The sequence below is a fragment of the Daphnia pulex genome, chromosome 8, assembly GCF_021134715.1.
Source record: "Daphnia pulex isolate KAP4 chromosome 8, ASM2113471v1".
NCBI classification, from domain to species: domain Eukaryota; kingdom Metazoa; phylum Arthropoda; class Branchiopoda; order Diplostraca; family Daphniidae; genus Daphnia; species Daphnia pulex.
Window position 1 is genome coordinate 14008145 of NC_060024.1, and position 18844 is coordinate 14026988.

Genomic DNA, 18844 nt, shown 5'->3' on the forward strand with positions numbered 1-18844 from the left:
TTAAATGATTTGCTGGTTGAATCTCGTAGCTGCAGCAGCTCCGGGGCCGAATACATGCGCAGCCGGCATCAGACCTTAGGCGCTGGATGTGTATGAGCTGGTTTTTGCTGATAATTCAGATTTGAGCCAATTGAGTTGACTGGACCAATGGGTGGAAAGAGAGAAAAGAAGAAAAGGGCTTCCATGACGTCAACGCTCACCGCCAGTCAGTCAGCGAGCGCAGGCCAAAGTATTGATTTTTTGTTTCCCCTCCTCCCGGTGGATGCGCGTCGTGAGCGCCTCCAGGCGGAGCACCAATGAAGACAAGGTGAGGACTCTTGGATTTTGGTTTCATCCAGTCGAGTCGCAAGTCGAGGAGAAGGTGAAAGCGTTTTTCTTTTGGTGGTCATCTTTTCCTTCCCCCTTGTTAATAACGAGACACACACACAATTATTGCCCAAACAGTTGCAGCGAGGAATGATGGATCGGTGAAATCCACGTCCATAGTCCTGGCATCTTTTGCATTCTCCCAAAACAGTTTTGAATTTGATCCTCACACTCACAGTTAATTAGCTTCGTCGTCGTCATGGCCTCCAATCCATTTGGGAGTTACTACCCGTCCGACTCGACGGACCAACAACAACAACAGTCGTCGGCCTATCCGGACTCGAGCAGCTACGCGTACGATGGATCGAGCGCTGGACTGATGAGCGGGGCTGGTGGTGATGGCGGGACATTTCCATCGTCAGGTAACAATTTCCAGCAGCACCAGCCGATGGGCACGGGAATGGCCGAAGTGGATTTGGCCAAATACCCGGAGCCGAAGGAGAGCACCAAAAAGATCCGCGGGCGTGCGGATCTCATCGAATACTTTTTCGGCGGCCCAGTCAACCGGGAGCTGCTGATCGCCAAAGCGTTTTACTTTTGCTTCTTCTCGGCTTTTGGCTCCCTCCTACCTCTGATGGCCATCTACTTCAAAAACATGGGCATGACCCCGACCCAGGCCGGAATTCTCATCGGCATCCGGCCGTTTGTCGGCTACCTCAGCGCTCCCTTCTGGGCAGACTTGGCCGATCGGTAAGTTTCCATTTTCTATCTTTCCTTTTCTAAATGGCGAATGAATCGAGTCGAGTGTGACAGAGCCACAAAAGTTTGTGAAATGCTGGGAGACGAGATAGACGACAGCAGCAGCAGCAGTAGGAGGCGATCAATATTTTGGCTAGAGCCGTGCACGACGTCGACTCTGACGTCAACCGACGCCTTTTCTTTCATGTTGGTGGTCCTCGGTTCGCTCTTCCGGTTGGCGCGAAGGGAATCCGCCAAAGGATTATTCATCATTTTGGCACTCCCACAGAGTGTGTCTCTCTTTCTGTAAAAGATATATGCTACAGTAAACTGCTGCTGCTGCTAGCTGGCTGGATGGCCATTAACAATAGATTAAAAGCTCTTTCTTTTATTTGGGTTTGTGCGGTCGATGGAGACCACTGCTGACAGATACAGATCGATACATTGATTCATCGTTGTTTTCCTTATTTTTTTATTTGTTTTTTTATTCCGCCGGAATGGCGGATGCTGCAAGTGATGAAAGGAATCAATCAATTTCCTTGTCTTATTTTGTCTTTTTTGGGGGATTTGGTTACTGTTTATTGAAATAGATTCAAGAAGGGGAGGATCATGCTACTTGGCTCCTTGGCCGCCTGGATCATTTTCAATGTCCCGATTGGCTTCATCCGGCCTCCGGCAACGTCGTGTCTCGTCTACAACGCGACGGGATTCTACATCGAAACTCCCAAGGGCCTCGTCAACCGCATCGACAAGCGAAGCATCTCGCCGTCGGATTATTTGGACGATTTCGAGACGGAGAACTTCATGGCCGGATGGACGCCCCGCCCACCTCAGTGGGTCGAGGACCAGTTGGCCCATCAGTCGGGCGACGGAGCGGCCAGGAAAGTGCCGTGGGACCAGCTGCTGGCCATGGAAGAAGAGGAAACGCTCGACATTCCGCTGATGGCCGATTACGACGACGGGCAGGTGGTGGATCAAATGGTGCGCGTCCGTCGCCACATTGACGTGCCGATGAAGCCAACCCACGAAGTGGGCATCTCGCCGTACACGGTGGACTTTGCCAAAAATTACGAGGCGCTGGGCAGCAACAGCCAACTGGTCTCGCCCACCTTCTCGTTCACCATCTTCAACCGCAACGACATCCGCAAAGTGTTTTTCCTCTTCCTGCTGCTCATCATCATTGGCGAATTCTTCTGCTGTCCCAGCATGACCCTGGCCGACTCGGCCGTTCTCAACCTGCTGGGCAAAGAGAACGCCGATCAATACGGCCGCCAACGAATGTTTGCATCCATCGGATGGGGATTGACCATGTTCTTTGTTTGTCTCACTCTCGACCACTCGCAACCCACACAAGGACCCACTCATCCCTGCGAGGTAAATGAGACTGCTGGCCTCATCCGCTTGACCATCAGTCCGGACGGACTGAATATTTGTTTCCCATTCATTGTTTTTTTTCCAGGTGCATCACAGGGAGAGGGTGTACACGGTCTGCTACATTTCGTTCACCACGTTCATGATTGGCACGATGATTGTGGCCACCCGGTTGCCCTTCACCTACGACTCGGAACCCCAGGAGAATACGCAAAACGCCGCCACCGTTTCATCGCCTATTGAGGTGAGTGTGCCTGTTATTGCCTAGCTTATTTCATCACTTTATTCAATCAAATTGACGACGTAACTTTGTAAAACAGGAAGGTCCGTATGTTCCTCCGGCTCCCGGTTCCTGGTATCATCCGAAACCGGCCCCTCCGCCGCCTGGATCCCAACACCATCACTCGACTAAAGAAGTGATGAACGACGCCCTGAAAAACCTCCTGGGAAAGGTAACACTTGTCTCTCCTTATTATTTATGTGGAGCTGATGGCGTTGTCGTCGCTATCGATTTCCCTCCCCCAGCGGCTAATCGAATTAAATGGTTGATTCCCGCCTTTAGAGCAAAGTGTTTGCCCAGACGACCAGCAAGATCCCCGAATGGATGCCCGTCTTGCGTCACTTTGCCAACATTCGATGCGCTTCGTTCATGTTCGTCGCCTGGTTCATGGGTTTTGGCATCGGACTCATCTTCACTTTCCTCTTCTGGCACTTGCAGGTGATGATGCCCCAGTTTATTCCCACTTAAAACGACCCGAATTGTCATTTTTTTTAATTGGTTTATTCAACTAAAGGATTACGGAGGCACTTCGACCGTCTTTGGCATGGCGTCGGTCGTCAACCACATTTCGGAAATGTTGGCTTACTTTCTCAGTTACCCGCTCATCCGCAAAATCGGCCACATCAAGGTATACCAACTCATCAAATCAGCCATATCCAATACAGCCAATTTCTTCCGTCCATCAGGTGTTGTGTTTGGGTTTGCTGTGCAGCGTCTTGCGCTTCCTCTACATTTCATACATCCAAGAACCCTGGGGCGTCATCCCCTTTGAGTTGATCCAAGGTGTGACTCACTCGGCCGTCTGGGCCGCCGCTTGCTCCTACATCGCCCACAACACTCCGCCGGAATTGCGCGTCTCCGCTCAAGGAGTTTTGTCATTCATTCATAACGGAGCCGGACGCGCTTGCGGAACCATTTTCGGCGGACTCTTTTCCACTTATTACGGTGATTTCCACCTTTTTTAATTCATTTCTTCATTGAAATAATAAAAATTCCTTTTAATTAAATGATTTAGGTACGACGGCCGTGTTGCGTGGCTACGGATTCGCCTGCATCTTTGTGCTCGTCGGATTCTGCCTCGTCTGTTTCTATCACCGAGGCAAAGGATTAACCGCCGATTTGACTCCAGCTGAAGATCCTCACCAAGTTGCAGCGGAAATGGCCCATCTGGCTCCTCACGGTGTCCCCGGCAATCCGACCATCGTCCGCACCGCTTCCACTGCCAATTTGGATCATTCCAATAGCAAAGCCACGCTAAATTACAATACCAGTCACGGTAACTTGGACATCCCCACCCTCGGCGGTAAATTGAAATTCATGGCTTTATTTTAATTTTTGTAAATTAACTTTCGAAATTGATGGATGGGAATTGAAACCGGATAGGTATGGCCCAGCCGACGAATCCCTTCCTGCCAGCAGGGGGCAGCAACCAGCACCACCACCACGCGCCGAGTTCATTTGGTTACGTCGCCGAGGCCGAGGAATACAGCGGAATCTCAATGAACCCGACACAAAGCGGCGGATCAGTCAACTTCTCATCCGGTTCAGGGTATGGCAACAACACCACTCAATACAACAATAGTCAATACTAAAAACGAAAAAAGTAGCGCGGAGCGACCGTAGAACAAAAACAAGAAGAAAGAATGTTGTGTGTAGATGGAACAAACAAAATTGTTTTGTAATTGAAAAATGTTCAGTTTTTATTCTATTATATAAGTGACTTTTGAAACAACTTCAGTGTATTATCTCTCCAATCACCTTCAGACCCAGTTTATATGAATTCTGCACCGTTACACGTATATATTCATGGTGTTATTAATCAGGTTAACTTAATTAACGTTTGAATTGCATTTTATTCACTCCCCTCCCCCTTTTTTTGTAATGTAATAATTTCCCTTCGGATTAACTGATAACTGAACTGAAACCAAACAACCGGTGTCATTATTATTAGCAATACTTTGTCGCGCTCCATTTTCGCATTCTCTCATTTGGTTTCAAGTTTATTTTGATTTCAATTACGCCGTTGCTTGGACGTTCGTACAGCCTCTAATAACCAAATACTCGATTGATATAAGTTTTCATTTGGCAAGTGAAGCAAAAATAAGAATCGATTACTCTCGTCCGTTTGTTTTGTCACTGTTCTCCTCACGCCATCTCGAGATTAATTCACTCCACCGGTCATAAGTTGTTGGGGATAGAATTGATGGTCTTGTTATTTTACATTTAGCCTGGGAGAGATGCTGCACTCTATAATATTGTGTTGTTGTGGCTTTCCTTAATTCATTCCTTGTTTGTCGATTGATTATTCCCACCGCCCTTGCCCTCCAATGGATGTTAAATTATTGGCGCTGTGTTCGAGCATCGAGTTGATTGTTGGTTCTGATTTTAGATGTCAAACATCCGCCGTCGTCATCATATCCGTTTCGGTTGAAAAACTAAAAAATGCATCCGTTTACAAAATATTTCATTTGACTTTTTATTCGTTGACTGATTACATTTGAACATAAAAGAAATCACTAACTAGATGGATGGCAGAAAAAAAAGAACGTGTTGTTGATTTCCTTCGTTCATTTGATTATTATTGGAGCCGCTTTAGCTTCATTGAACCATCGCAGTGTGAATAGAGCTCTGTAGATGTACGCTATGAGGTGCTCAGTTTTCATTGTTGTGATCATCAGACGTCATCAACGTTCATGCGAATGATTTTTGTTGGAGTTCTATTGTCGGACATTTGAGATATTTAAAATTCAATGGAGTTCTATTGTCCGTAGTGGAATTCTACTGTCGGGCACTGGAGTTCTATTGTCTGGTAATTTTTTAATAATATTTAAAAAAGGAGTTCTTATGTCTGGACGTTTGGAGTTCTACTGTCGCATACAAGGAAATTTTTAAAAATTATTAAAAAAATTTGGGTCCTATATTGTAGGTGGAGTATGGCACGCCGAAAGGGTCACAAACAAAATGTTTAAATTTTTAAAAAAAGTTTCGGCAGAACGCCATCTAGCGGTCAAATATAGAACTGCATGCAAAATTCGCTTATTATTGGTCAGAACGTGAGAAGTTGTAACATCTGATGAGTCAACAACCATCGTTAACAAGCTAGCTTCGAAAATTACCAATGATTCATAGGTAAACTCGAGTGGTTTCGTCTGTAATAACTTGTCGGTGATGTGTTCTATTCCGTGTATATGTTGGATAAAAACCTTAATGTTTTTCATCAACTCACAGTCAGAGTAAACGTGAAAGTCATGCAACCTACCGTCAACTATTTTGTTCAAACTCATTGTATTCTACTGTGTCATCGAAATGATACAGGTAAAAACCAACACTAGCTTTATTTCATGCTAAAACATATATTCTTCTCATGTTTTGTTAGGATTAATCTTAATTATCGGCTGTTTCTATTGGACTTGCTAGATCACCGACCCCCAGCATGGAACAATCTCTCATTTTATCTTATAGAGAGTCTTGGATAACTGATTGGTGATTTCATGTGTATAAAAGTTCACTTGTCATGTTACTGAACTTTATTAATTGCAGTCTAATATGAATTTTTGTTTTCTTTACAGGTTTCTTAATTGGCATGACTGACTTTATGAGAAGTTATGTCCTTCCAAGAAAAAGGACTTACAGTCAACAAGATTCTTTGTTTGCTAACACGTTGGCTGCTACCCTTGAATCTCCCTATATTTGTCAACGACAAAAAAAGAGGTTAAATATTGTGATCATGCCTATCATCATTGTAAGTTGTGTTTACATTGAATTTTGAGAAGTTGTCATACTAATAGAAATTTCAACGATTGTTTGGTTTCTTATTTAGATGTTGCCTAGAAGACCAAATGTGGGGCATCTGGTTATCCCTCCAAAATAAGGTAATGACCACACGTTCAACGCGGATCATTCGCTTTGTCATCGAACTTGACTCATTCCATCTTCTGGATTGCTTAGGAAAGCTGATTGGTGTTACCTGTGTAACTTCATTGTCATGTCACTGAATTTAAATTTTGTTTACATTTTATTCTTGATTTAGCCATTTAGGTAATGACCGAGAAGATGCGGCCTACATGAACATCATAGGCGGCCAGCATCATTCGACTACCTAACTGGCTTCTACTACCCTGCTCTCAACACAGCACAGAGTTTTACCCTAAGATTTTTGGCTGTTCGCGATGTGTGATGGCGTTTCCTTGGACGAGATGATGATTTTGGCGAGAAAAATATTGCGTGAGTAATATACTTAAAACTGTTTAATTATTCTTTTACTTATTTTTAAAATGTTTTTTTTTTCTTTTTCATTTAAAGGTTCTAACCTTCAGGTTCCTAAATATGAAAAGTAATGTTCTTTCAAGAAAGTCAACGAGGTCCCTTACTCCCTTGTTTGCTAACCCAATGGCTGCTACCCTTGAATCTCCCTATTTAGCTCCTTACACAGTCCCTCTTGATTTGAGGTATTGCTTTTTGTCGCTACAATCTTATTGAAAATTATTGTCATCCAAATAAATGTTCATTCTGCTTACAGGGTAATCCTTCGCTACTGATCATGGACTCCATTGGTGAAACTGAAAATCGACGAGAGAATGCTGTAATCCAAGACTGATAAATTGCATAGTTAGATTAAATTACAAGTGCATTTCTGGGCTCCCTTCTTTTCTGTGGCCCCGTTTCCCTATCTAACCACTAACCAACGCCCGCCGGTGGTCACTCACCCGCTGTGAAACCAGGAGGAGGGGAGGGCTCTGGTCGAACGGGGACTTGGAAGTCTTATGATCTGAGGGTCATGAGTCTAACCCGGAAGCCTAGTATGACTAATCGCTCCCCAGTAAAACTTGCCTCGCACTCTTCTCTCCTCTTCCATTTCCAGGTAATCTCCCTGGATCTACGCCGACACTGCATGTGCGAGTTTTAGCGAGCAATCCGCCACCCAATTTGACAAAAAGTGATAGTTTGTTTTCACGGAAATTTCGTCAGACGGTTACAAAATTTCTAATTCAACAAACTCATGTAGAAATTTGCATCTAGTCTACTGGTGCAAATTGTGATTCTTTAAGCTTGATTAATTTAGGTGATGTGTTAAAAGCAATTGTGGGTAGCTAAACAATTGAACTAATCCACTTTTTCTGAATATTTTGGTTTTAGATCACTTTGTTGTTTTTAGATTTTCTTGTGATCTATCTTCAAAATATTCTGAAAAAGCGAATGAGTTCAATTTATTGGCTACTCACAATTTTTTTAACACATCTCCTAAATAATCAAGCTTAAAGAATCGCAATTTGCACCTGCAGACTAGATGCAAATTCCTACATGAGATTATTGAACTAGAAATTTTTTAACCGTCTGACGCAATTTCCGGGAAAACAAACTATCACTTTTTGTCAAATTGGGTGGCGGATTGCTCGCTAAAAAGCCTCGCACAAAAAAAATTGTCTCGAACCGGACGCTCTGTTTAATGAATTTTTTATTTTGTAAGTGTTCCGAAATAAAATTGAGTTTTACATATTATATAGATAGTTTATTTATTCAACAATAATTTTACATATTACAGATATTTGATATCTGTGGGGAAATGGGGATTTAAGGAATGGATGTTGGTGGAAGTTACGGGGTGTTAGGAATAGATGTGGTTATATAGGTAGGTATATGGATGTGATAGACAAGGATTTTATTTTTACCTTATTAAAACAAACCACGACTTCTTCTGGTTAACGAAAATCAATTGACCCCCCCCCCCCCAATCTCCTCCTCGCTGGTTTCCCAATCGCAAAGGCATGTTTATTATTTGTTCAACGTAAAAATTCCCCGTATTACTATTTTTTTTCATTCCAACATATAAACGGTTAACTTCATAGACGCAAATAGCAATTAAACCAAATACTGGATGTAACTTATGAAGCACAACACCAGCGATTCAAAACCAAGGAAATTTTCCGTTCCTTTTCAACCTATAAACGGTTAACTGCATAGACACAAATAACAATTAAAACTGGATGTAACTTTTGTGCACAACACCAGCAGTCCGGCACCAAGGAACAGCAACAGCATAATTCGACGCAAAAAATCTTTCACCAGTATAGCGACTACGGGAACATAAACCTGTAACCAAAAGGAAATGAAATTAATAATAATGCAACCAATCGTTAACATTGCAATAAAGATGAGAAATTCTCTAAATTCTATGTAAAAACAACTTACTTTTATAATAGCATGATAAATATTGAAGAACAACTGGAACTTCTTCTTTGTTGTTGATACTGTGCAGAAATTAACTACAGAAACAAATTATTTTCATTATGTTTAGAGCAAGAACAAAATAACAACATACTTTTAACTGTACCTGTCATTGGAGGATTGTTGTATGCTTCCTATTGAGAGGCGGAAACTGCAGGGATTGGCAGCCAAAGATTTTCAATAAAACTTTATCACTACTTCAGATACATAATTAAAAGGAGAACTGGCCGGCAGGGTGGGTGACAAATATCATGCTAGTGATGTCATCGCCAGTGTAACAGACTGTCGACTTGAGGACTGGAACCTGGATAAAGTTGGAATTGGAAAATTGGATTGAGAAGTGGTTTTGCAAGAATTTTTGAAGAGGTCAGTAGATCAATTCAAAACCAATTACCTTTGACCTACACTTCATTTATGTAATGGAAATTAAATATGGGTAGAAACTGGTTACTATTCCATGTCCTTCAGACCACCTCATGGTAAATACCCAAGTTCGTTGAAACTTGTTTATGGGTGATAGTGGTGCAACATTATGGCTGCTTGCTTCGCCTTTCTCAACCTTGGGAATAAAAGTTCAGAAGTTAGATTTCGTAAATAGTGTCAAACGTTTTGAAATGATTTGGATTGGCAAGGAGCAAGAATAAAGTACAAAAATATTTATTGAGTTACCAATTGTAAAGCAGCAGCGACTGGAATACCTTCCATAGTGGTGATATGGTGGCAGTTCCTCATTACCTTTCTCCTTTCACTCTTTCAGCATAGATAAAGAAGACTGGTTTCGCATGTGCTATCCTTTTAGCCCTATCCCTACTGACCCCGAGTTCTTGGAGTGCTTGTAGTGCCTCTAGCGGACAAAGTACTGTACTGCACCGAGGCTACGAAGGGTTTTGCAGACGAAGATTGTTTTCCTTCTGTCTTGGTAAAATTCTTTTCTGGCGTTTAATAGTTTTAGGTAATTTTGCCTTACAAATTTTTATTAAGAAGTCAAATTGTATTTAATTTTGACATTTGCTAATTACAAAAGCAGAGAAATCAATTGAATCATTGCAATTGAATAGAAGTAAGCAGAGTGTAGAGATGAAAACGTACACTAGAGGGCAGGACAAGTAGTCCAAGATTGGAGAAATCGGAGGAAGGGTAGCAAGAATGTTGGCGACAGTTGGCCATGTTAATTTTCTTATGAAGAGCATAAACCAGTGGTCTTTGTCTATGCTTTCAGCATAGCAAAAACATAAAAATCGAAAATACATTCTACCAACCGGCAAAAGGCGAGAAACCACAATCCGGGCGTGCTGTCACTTCTCATGATGAATGCCGGCAGCCATCTTGAAAGGAACGATCGCAACATTGCCATTTGTAGTTATGAAATTAATTAGAAACGTCGGCAACTCTGCAAAGCGGTAAGTTCAAAGCGGCTGAAGTCTGACTGCACAAAATGTCAAAATGTTTAGTTTAACGACTCATTTTTAAATAATTTTAAAATAATTGTGTTGTCAGCTGATGGATGACTGTGCTCCTGTATCTTTGTCTTTATATGTAGATAGACAGCAGTCTCTCTGCCGTTTACAATTAGGATAAAGAATCACAACCAAGAGACAGGATCTGGTTAACATAAACTTACGTTGTTGTTAGTTGGTATCGATGAATAATGAAGATAAAATAAAAGCTGTTTAAAATTTTGACCAATTAATCCTCTCACTTACTGACACGCAGCGCTGTGTCAAAGAAGTGACACCTGTGCGCCGTAAAACGTTTGGACTTTGAAATTCTTATCTTGGATGAGCTGAAAAGTAAACATCTCTCTACCTTCAAGATAACAAATGATAGGACGGACTAGCGACACACAACAATGCGTAAATCAACAAAGATTACTCTAGTCATATCCCATTTTTTAATATAAATTGCGACGTATCTTCAAGTGGGAAACGGGCGAGGGGGGATCACATTCGATATTTATTAAGAGAATTGAAAAGAATGTCTCCTGTGTCAGTTTGCACATTGATCCGTTCAAGTGTTTTGGTGGTTCTACTTTGGTCGACGTGTTCGTATTGTGCAGTTCCTACATCGGAGGAAAAATATGTAAGAACAAAATCTTGATCTATTTTAGCCAATATGATTTCATATATCTTGTTGACTCTCACCTATCTGTTAATTTTGTGATAAAGGCTCACTTGGAATCAAAAATAGCTCAACTTGAGGCTAGACTTGATCACTTCGAGAATGTGATTAAAGTTAAAGATCACCAACATGTAAGTATTCCTGAATGTTGTGTTTCTGAGCGAGTGTTTCTGATTTAAAAAATTCTACAAATCAAAAGGACATTTTGGCGGAAAACGTTTCTCAACTTCAACTTGCCCTACAACACGAACGTCAAACTACCTCCAAATTAGTTACGTCAATCAACGTTAATGATAGAAGCAATCAACTGGCAGTGGAGAGAACCGTAGCGCGGACATGTCAAGAGGCCATTTTAGCGGATTCGTCGCTCAATTCCGGCATGTACTGGATTGATCCTGATGGACAGGGATATGGAGATGCCCCGATCTACGTTTATTGCGACATGAGCAAAGGTAAAAGATTTGTATTTTCCTCGACTTTATAAACCGAAAAAACAGCTTTAGTTTTTCTAAAACAGGAACGACATCCATTTCTCACGACACCGAATCGGCCATGGACGTTGGAAACTGCGCTGCTGAAGGATGTTATTCAAGGGCGGTAAACTACAACGCAACTAGTAGGCAAATGTCAGCACTGGCCGATTTGTCCGTTGAATGCCATCAGTCAATTAAAGTGAGTTTATAAAGCAATCAATAATTGAAAGGTTCACGAGACAATTATTTTGGTACTTTAACCAAATAGTACGAATGCAGTCAGGCCCCGTTCGAGTTAAACGGCATAACATATTCCTGGTGGAACGACAAAAACGGCAACGAGAAATATTTTTGGGCCGGAATGAACACAGACGGTCACACCTGCCAGTGCGGAATCGACGTAAATTGTGTGGAAGCGTCCACCAAGTGCAACTGCGATTCCGCTGCAGCAGCGCTACAAGTCGACGATGGTAGGATCATTTTATTTGAAAGCTGAATCTCCGATCAAGTTAATGACTTTGCCAAACAATGAGCAGGAGTCGTGTCCGATAAATTTGTTTTGCCCGTCACTCGGCTGAATTTCGGTGGGACTCAAAATGCAGCAGCTGTTCATACACTGGGTCGGTTTGAATGTTCAGGAAAGGAGACTGTCAGTGGAATGCCGAGATCATGCCTTGACCTGTGGCGGATTGGACACATTCTGAGTGGACTGCATTCCGTCATGGGCACCAACATGGTCGAAAGTGTTTACTGCGACTTTACAAAAATTCCTAGCGATGCCGGTACAGTTTCGACTATAACACACTACAAATGATTTGCTCATTTTAAACTTAACTGTGATTGATAGGTTTTCAGGAGTGGATTGGCTACGTCGATGTCAAATCATCGCCCACGTACTTTTACGTTCAGAAAACCTCGAATTTCGACGCAACAAATACTCCGATTCCATTCGAGATTTCAAAATTGAACGTCGGAAACGCAATGAATTTGGCGTCTGGTAAATTCACGGCACCGCGAGCTGGCACTTATTACTTCTCCTTCAGTGGATTGGTAAGTTTTCCAGTGACAGGCTCAAGCGAAGTCTATTTGGGAGTGGAACTGCTTTTAAACGGCGCAGCGGTTGGGCTGGGGACTACTGACGAAGCCAATACGATTAATAGTCAACTGACTCCAATTTCCTTGCATTCTACACTTCGCTTAAATTCGGGAGATCAAATTTGGTTACAGATTAATGAAATATCACCACAAGCGTATCTGTATGACAAAGCAAATTGGCAAAGCACTCATTTTACGGGATGGATTCTAGAGGAAGAACTTGTGAATTAACCGTAAATGGAGTTAATAACTGCAATACATGTTCTGAATTCGGAATAAAACTTGTTCTCATGGAAATTGTCTGTGGGAGCCAAACAAAAATTACGCTGAGCCTGAGCAATAATAAATAATGAACAAAGAAAAATGTCAAGAAGCCTAGTCCAACACAATTATCCTTCGCCATATTCGACAGTATAGTGCGTATGGACTATTTATTTATTACAATATAGTTACTATCCTCGCTAAATCAGATGCCCACCATTCGTTAATAAATAATAATACACGGAAACACGATCAAGTGCAAATGGTAGTTAACGAAAAAGAAATAATAATGCTGTTTGATACACTGGTAGCAGTACTTGTGTAACTAATTCTGTTCGACATCGAATAACCGACAGATGAGCGGATTTCCCAATAGATAAATATGTACACAATGGCCTTTATTTGACCTACGTATCTTGAGGAAAATATACGTGTGTAGAAATAAAACTTCCCCTTCTTGCAAGATAAGAAATGAGGGCAGATGAGATTGACAGGTCAGTAGTCAACAAGAGAAAGATAATTTGTTCATTTCGCTTGATTTTATTGGCGATACAAAAAGGATAAATCTTCAGTTGAGAAAGCGGATTCAGTCGAGTTTGTTTCAGGGAGAAAATAAAAATGTCGCTGAAGTTGTCAATCACCACACTCATCCATTTAAGTGTTCTGGTGGCATTGATAAGGCCGACCTGTTCGAGCGGTGCAGCCCTTTCTTTAGAAGAAAAGTTCAGCGATTGGCAGAACAACATGTAAGCAAACCATATGATTGAACTCATCAGAATTCCTAACAAAATTTAAATTGAAACGGTAGTCAAACTTTTAACTATTTCGTACCATTTCAATAAAGGCCAACTTGGAAGCAAAAATGGCCAAACTTGAGGCCAAAGACAGTCAATTGGAGGCTCTGATTCAGCTCAAAGATCAACGGCACGTAAGTCTATTCGTCTATATAATCTTGGCTTCAACTGAATTGCATTGCGATTAATAACGTGATGACAATAGGACATGTTGGAAGAAAAAATATCGCGTCTAGAGTTGGCACTAAAGGTTCAACGCGAAACAAACTCCGAATCAGCTCTATTGAAAACAGAGAAAGAAATCGGCCGTCAAGTAGCTGGTAAAAGTGCCATGCCGCGGACGTGTCAAGATGCCCGTTCAGCGGATCCATCGCTCAGTTCCGGCATGTACTGGATTGATCCCGACGGGCAAGGAGTTGGAGATGCCCCAATTCAAGTCTATTGTGACATGGCATCAGGTAAAAAAAAGAGAGCGACTACTCAATTTGACAGAAATAGAAATTTTTTTATTCGGTTGGTTTTGAAAAAAGGTTCGACTTCCGTTTTACACGACAGCGAATCGCCTATGGACGTGGGTCACTGTACTGATCCTGGATGTTATTCAAGAGCAGTGAACTACAGCGCAACTAGTAGGCAAATGTCAGCACTGGTCGAGTTGTCAAACGAATGTCACCAATCAATTAAAGTGAGTTCAAAAAAATAAAATACCAAATGTTTTAATGTAAAATTCTAGTTTTACAAATTCCGTGTTGCCTTTGAAATAGTACGACTGTTATTTCGCAATATTTGAGTTCGACAACATCGCCTATTCCTGGTGGAACGATAAAAACGGCAACGAGAAATATTTTTGGGCCGGAATGAACACAGACGTCCACACCTGCCAGTGCGGAATCGACGGAAATTGTGTCGAAGCTTCTACCAAGTGCAACTGCGATTCCTCTGCACCTGTGCAACTAGTCGACGATGGTAAAATCACCTTACATAAAGCTAACATTCTCTCATTTTAATGGCATGTGAACACATTTAATATGCAGGTGTTATCGCTGACAAGAGTGTTTTGCCCATCACTCGCTTAAACTTTGGCCGGACTCAACTTGCAAGTTCTTCCGGCGTTCACACACTGGGTCGGTTTGAATGTACAGGGCAAGTGACGGTCAGTGGAATGGCGACATCATGTCTAGATCTGTGGCGCATCGGACACACCCTGAGTGGATTGTATTCCGTTGTGGGCACCAACATGGTCGAAAGTGTTTACTGCGACTTTACAAAAATTCCTAGCGATGTCGGTAAAGTTTCGACTATAACACACAACAAATGATTTGCTCATTTAAAACTTATCGGTGACTGATAGGTTTTCAGAAATGGATTGGCTACGTCGATGTCAAATCATCGCCCACGTATTTTTACGTTCAGAAAAACTCGAATTTCAACACAACAAATACTCCGATTCCATTCGAAATTTCAAAATTGAACGTCGGAAACGCGATGAATTTGGCGTCCGGTAAATTCACGGCACCGCGAGCTGGCACTTATTACTTCTCCTTCACCGGATTGGTAAGTTTTCCAGTGATAGCCTCAGGCGAAGTCTATTTGGGAGTGGAACTGCTTTTAAACGACGCAGCGGTTGGGCTGGGGACTACTGACGAAGCCAACACGATAAACAGTCAATTAACTCCATTTACCTTCCATTCTACACTTCACTTAAATTTGGGAGATCAAATTTGGTTACGGATTAAGCACATGACACCAGGAGCGTATCTGCATGACACACCAAATTGGCAAGGCACTCATTTTACGGGATGGATTTTAGAAGAAGACATTGTAAATTCACTGTAAATGATGTCAATATGTAACACACATATACTGCGGATATCCCATAGAGTAAACAGTCGAGGCATAATGTTTTGGTGACAAGATGTGTAAAATCAAATTTTCATTCCGCAATGACCAAGTACAATAAATTTTTAAACAGGGATCTTCTATTGCTGTTGCTCACAGACAGTCTTAATCATTGCACTCACTTTACGGGTTGCTTATTAGAAGACATTTGGAAATCGCTGTGAATGATGTACCGGTAGTCAAATAGTGACGAGAAAATAAAGGTGTAAGAACACTTTCCGTCTAAGAAAACGGGCAACTTTTAACTTGCATATTGTTTCAACATGAAAACAGCATATGTGAAAAAAAACTCTATTAGTAATTATTAATCATTAAGTCTGAAATGAATTAAATAATCTACTGCATGGAAACAAGAAAAAGTCTAATACTCCACACCAAGATTATCAACAGATGCAATCTGCACATTTTCGTTTTGCATTTATTTAAAAAATACCACTGTGCTGTCAGTCCAGCAAAGGTGTGAAGATAAAAAAAAAAACGCTTTTCGATAACATGTACATGGCCGAAAGTGAACATGACCGTGAAACCACCAGCATTTTAGGGCGTGGCTTTTCTACGACACAATCGAACAAGCAACTCAATCTAAAGGGGAAATGTACCTATGAATCGTCAAACGTGCACATAACCTTCATACTTCTAAGGGAGCAAAAGTATATGCAGCAAATTTACAAAAAATCAAAATCTATTCAGCAAAACATCTCGATCGTTGGATGGCGATTGCAACGGCGGAGCGATGTTACAAAACAAGGAAACCAAAAATTATCAGAGACAACCATCACCTAACCATACAATAGAAAAGGTGTTGGCACTCTCTATGTAACGTCCTCAAAGACCTCAAAACTTCACAATCGAACCGAGATCAATTTTGGGCCAATTAAGGAAATCCCACGTAGACGAACCGGTTGCGACTCATTACCCACAGATGAGGCCCCCCTCCAATAAAAAGGACCCCCCTAGAACATTCGGGATTCAGAAGAGCGTCCGAGTTGTCCACTGCAGCAAGGAGAAAAGCCAATTTGTATCAGGTACTTCATTCAATTCATTCATTGTCGCCGAAACTGAAATGATTTCCTGTTCCGTCTTGATGTCCTAACCGCCTAATTACGTAATTGAGCAGATTTGAAAATGACGGCCCCATCTTTCTTTGCGGTTGCCTTTCTGTTGACGTTTACCTTTCCGGCCGACGGTCTCGTCTACCAAACGAACGATGCAATCATCATCGAAGGTGAGAATCTCTTTTCTATTAAGGAACTTTCCCCCTTACGATGAAATGACTTGAAATGCAGATGCTAACCTGCCCAGCAGCCCATTCATGGCCAAGAGTATCGGCGATTTCTACGGGGCAGCAGCGCCAGTCTACAACCCTTACTCCGCCTGCCTACTTTTCGGCTCTCCCGTCCGCTTCTATCCGTGGGCACGTCCTACCAACATTCCAGCCCATCTCAGAAATCGTCATCCGGAGTCAAAGAATACCTGCGGCGCTGGACCGACTAAAACGCTAAGCTTTGACGAGCAGCGAGTCGTTGGAGGAGTCGAGGCTGAAAAGAATGCCTGGCCCGGCATCGTAAGTTATTAATTAATACCTCTTAAAAATTTCAATCATAAAAGATGACTGGAAATAATTTGATGTCTAAAAGGTGGCGCTGCGATTGAACGGCAATTTCTTCTGCGGCGGATCTCTGATTGCACCTGATCAAATTCTGACGGCCGCTCACTGCGTCGACTGGTAAATTCCTCAACCCAAAATATCTCATTTCGATTCTTTTGATTCATTAATTCGTCGACAGGATAACTGAGAGCAACATCAAGTACTTGACGATCGAGCTGGGCATGCACACCTTGAACCCCAGCGACGCTCAAGAGGTGAGAACGGTCCGTCGCCTAACAATCCACGGAGGATGGAATCCAAACACAAACGTAAGTTGTCAAAGTGCTCAAATCCTACAAGCTCCTAAATCTTGAATGTCTCTTTTGCTCATAGGCCAACGACATCGCCATCCTCACCCTCTCGTCGCCCGTGACTTACACGTCAACCATATCGCCCGTCTGTTTGCCATCGTCACGTCAATACGTCGAGTACGTCGATCAAGATGCGGCCATCATCGGATGGGGATTAACGTCGGACGGTATATTGGCCCAAAATCTGAATTTCTTTTTGAGTTTTAAACAACGTCATGACGGCCGTTTGATTTTAGAAGGATCCGTGGCTAATGTGTTGCAGCAGGCTACCGTCCAGACGGTGACCAACTCGCAATGCAGAAGAAGCTACCCGCAACTTATCAGCAGCATGCTGTGCGCCGCTGCACCCGGAAAAGACACCTGTCAGGTATAAGTCAACTGGCTGATGGAAATTGATTGGAAAAAAAGTCGAATGACGTGACTTGTGTTATTTTTCCCCTGTAGGGAGATAGCGGCGGTCCAATTTTTATCCGATCCTCATCAGGATCCCCTTGGACACAAGTTGGAATCGTCAGCTACGGTGCCGGTATGTTTAATTGTTTAATCAACTCGAAATGATATTAAACCCCTTGTCTAATCTCATTTGAATTGCAATGACAGGGTGTGCTGATCCCAATTTCCCTGGCGTCTACACTAGGGTGACGTCATTCAGGACTTGGATCACGGCATACACCAATGTCTGAGAAAATCGCATCAAACATTTCTTAAGTTAAGGACTTGGACTCAACAAGGAAACGCAACAACAACAAAAAAAAAAAAAGCGAGAGATAGTGGGGGGGGGGATTACGTAAGGTACCTAAACATTCTTTTACTTGACTAAACTAACTCTGATGTTTTCAAACCCGGAAAACCGATTTGTGAACTCATTTTTTCATCTAAACTAGAAAATAATCCGAACGGTACCTTAAATACACGTAGACTAACCCGCAATGCAATTTCGTTGGTTTTCAATTAAAAACTTGCTGAAAAAAAAAGAGTTAACGGAGTTTAATAGAAAAAAAGTGCCTTGACCGTCAAAATACTGTAAAAACGATGGCAACTTGTCAGAGCTGATTGTGACAAGCCGAAAAAAACTGCAAGTTTCGGTGCCCGCATATATTGAACCGACAAATGTCTTGTAGCACTTATTCAAAACTTGCACAGTTATCGTACCTGGTACTATAGGCCAATCTGTGAGAAGCGGATCCGGGAAGTGCTGGTATTTCCAAGTCATCGACCACACACACAAGATTTGCCATCAAAGTTTTTTGTTTGTTGATGGCAGACGAACCGGTTAGTCGCTTATGAGCGGCAAAGTCAAGTCGGACCGATAAAAAGGAGTTGCG

At 42.2% G+C, this 18844-nt stretch overlaps 4 protein-coding genes and 2 long non-coding RNA genes across 8 annotated transcripts; 5 read left to right on the plus strand and 1 right to left on the minus strand.

Annotated features, from left to right (window-relative positions):
• Positions 1-61: 61 nt before the first annotated feature.
• LOC124200344 (major facilitator superfamily domain-containing protein 6-like) lies at positions 62-5157 on the plus strand. Of its 2 annotated transcripts, none has more exons than XM_046596539.1 (9): positions 62-1056; positions 1635-2418; positions 2504-2659; positions 2736-2867; positions 2978-3133; positions 3210-3323; positions 3382-3640; positions 3711-3971; positions 4079-5157. In XM_046596539.1, the coding sequence occupies exons 1-9, from the start codon at positions 566-568 to the stop codon at positions 4285-4287; spliced, it is 2562 nt and encodes an 853-aa protein (XP_046452495.1). In that variant the 5' UTR covers positions 62-565; the 3' UTR covers positions 4288-5157. The 2 variants fall into 2 exon arrangements, with proteins under 2 accessions (XP_046452495.1, XP_046452494.1); XM_046596538.1 differs by having other exon boundaries at positions 65-1056; positions 3711-3998.
• Positions 5158-5742: 585 nt separating this feature from the next.
• On the plus strand, positions 5743-7234 carry LOC124200351. The gene is made up of 7 exons (XR_006877284.1): positions 5743-5824; positions 5924-6010; positions 6072-6437; positions 6516-6666; positions 6726-6919; positions 6998-7143; positions 7215-7234. It is a non-coding gene; the product is annotated as an uncharacterized LOC124200351 (long non-coding RNA).
• A 1253-nt stretch (positions 7235-8487) lies between these two features.
• LOC124199282 lies at positions 8488-9687 on the minus strand. 2 transcript variants are annotated; one of them, XR_006876769.1, is made up of 5 exons: positions 9619-9687; positions 9315-9479; positions 9027-9224; positions 8885-8958; positions 8488-8785 (listed from the first exon to the last, which is right to left on the minus strand). It is a non-coding gene; the product is annotated as an uncharacterized LOC124199282 (long non-coding RNA). The 2 variants fall into 2 exon arrangements; XR_006876768.1 differs by having other exon boundaries at positions 9590-9681.
• An 838-nt stretch (positions 9688-10525) lies between these two features.
• LOC124199272 (contactin-associated protein-like 4) lies at positions 10526-12887 on the plus strand. Its single transcript, XM_046595053.1, has 7 exons — positions 10526-10999; positions 11086-11169; positions 11238-11490; positions 11556-11710; positions 11780-11981; positions 12048-12293; positions 12359-12887. The coding sequence occupies exons 1-7, from the start codon at positions 10895-10897 to the stop codon at positions 12835-12837; spliced, it is 1524 nt and encodes a 507-aa protein (XP_046451009.1). The 5' UTR covers positions 10526-10894; the 3' UTR covers positions 12838-12887.
• A 477-nt stretch (positions 12888-13364) lies between these two features.
• Positions 13365-15636, plus strand: LOC124199278. Its single transcript, XM_046595060.1, has 7 exons — positions 13365-13613; positions 13712-13795; positions 13867-14119; positions 14192-14346; positions 14426-14627; positions 14696-14947; positions 15013-15636. Exons 2-7 carry the CDS (start codon positions 13730-13732, stop codon positions 15495-15497), a joined length of 1413 nt encoding a protein of 470 aa, XP_046451016.1. The 5' UTR covers positions 13365-13613; positions 13712-13729; the 3' UTR covers positions 15498-15636.
• A 622-nt stretch (positions 15637-16258) lies between these two features.
• Positions 16259-18455, plus strand: LOC124199276 (transmembrane protease serine 11D-like). Its single transcript, XM_046595058.1, has 9 exons — positions 16259-16585; positions 16678-16785; positions 16847-17124; positions 17198-17286; positions 17348-17477; positions 17542-17686; positions 17756-17886; positions 17964-18045; positions 18120-18455. The coding sequence occupies exons 1-9, from the start codon at positions 16483-16485 to the stop codon at positions 18200-18202; spliced, it is 1149 nt and encodes a 382-aa protein (XP_046451014.1). The 5' UTR covers positions 16259-16482; the 3' UTR covers positions 18203-18455.
• The last annotated feature ends 389 nt before the right edge of the window (positions 18456-18844 follow it).

Bases quoted from the DNA above. Each gene is read 5' to 3' on its own strand.
- LOC124199278 (XM_046595060.1), top strand. From the start codon at position 13,730: ATGGCCAAACTTGAGGCCAAAGACAGTCAATTGGAGGCTCTGATTCAG. The intron at 13,796-13,866 runs GTAAGTCTATTC...TGATGACAATAG, and splicing joins AGCTCAAAGATCAACGGCAC to GACATGTTGGAAGAAAAAAT. The intron at 14,120-14,191 runs GTAAAAAAAAGA...TTTTGAAAAAAG, and splicing joins CTATTGTGACATGGCATCAG to GTTCGACTTCCGTTTTACAC.
- LOC124199272 (XM_046595053.1), top strand. From the start codon at position 10,895: ATGTCTCCTGTGTCAGTTTGCACATTGATCCGTTCAAGTGTTTTGGTG. The intron at 11,000-11,085 runs GTAAGAACAAAA...TTTGTGATAAAG, and splicing joins CTACATCGGAGGAAAAATAT to GCTCACTTGGAATCAAAAAT. The intron at 12,294-12,358 runs GTACAGTTTCGA...TGTGATTGATAG, and splicing joins AAAAATTCCTAGCGATGCCG to GTTTTCAGGAGTGGATTGGC.
- LOC124200344 (XM_046596538.1), top strand. From the start codon at position 566: ATGGCCTCCAATCCATTTGGGAGTTACTACCCGTCCGACTCGACGGAC. The intron at 2,868-2,977 runs GTAACACTTGTC...TCCCGCCTTTAG, and splicing joins TGAAAAACCTCCTGGGAAAG to AGCAAAGTGTTTGCCCAGAC. The intron at 3,641-3,710 runs GTGATTTCCACC...TAAATGATTTAG, and splicing joins ACTCTTTTCCACTTATTACG to GTACGACGGCCGTGTTGCGT.
- LOC124199276 (XM_046595058.1), top strand. From the start codon at position 16,483: ATGAGGCCCCCCTCCAATAAAAAGGACCCCCCTAGAACATTCGGGATT. The intron at 17,125-17,197 runs GTAAGTTATTAA...GATGTCTAAAAG, and splicing joins AGAATGCCTGGCCCGGCATC to GTGGCGCTGCGATTGAACGG. The intron at 17,478-17,541 runs GTAAGTTGTCAA...TTTTGCTCATAG, and splicing joins GATGGAATCCAAACACAAAC to GCCAACGACATCGCCATCCT.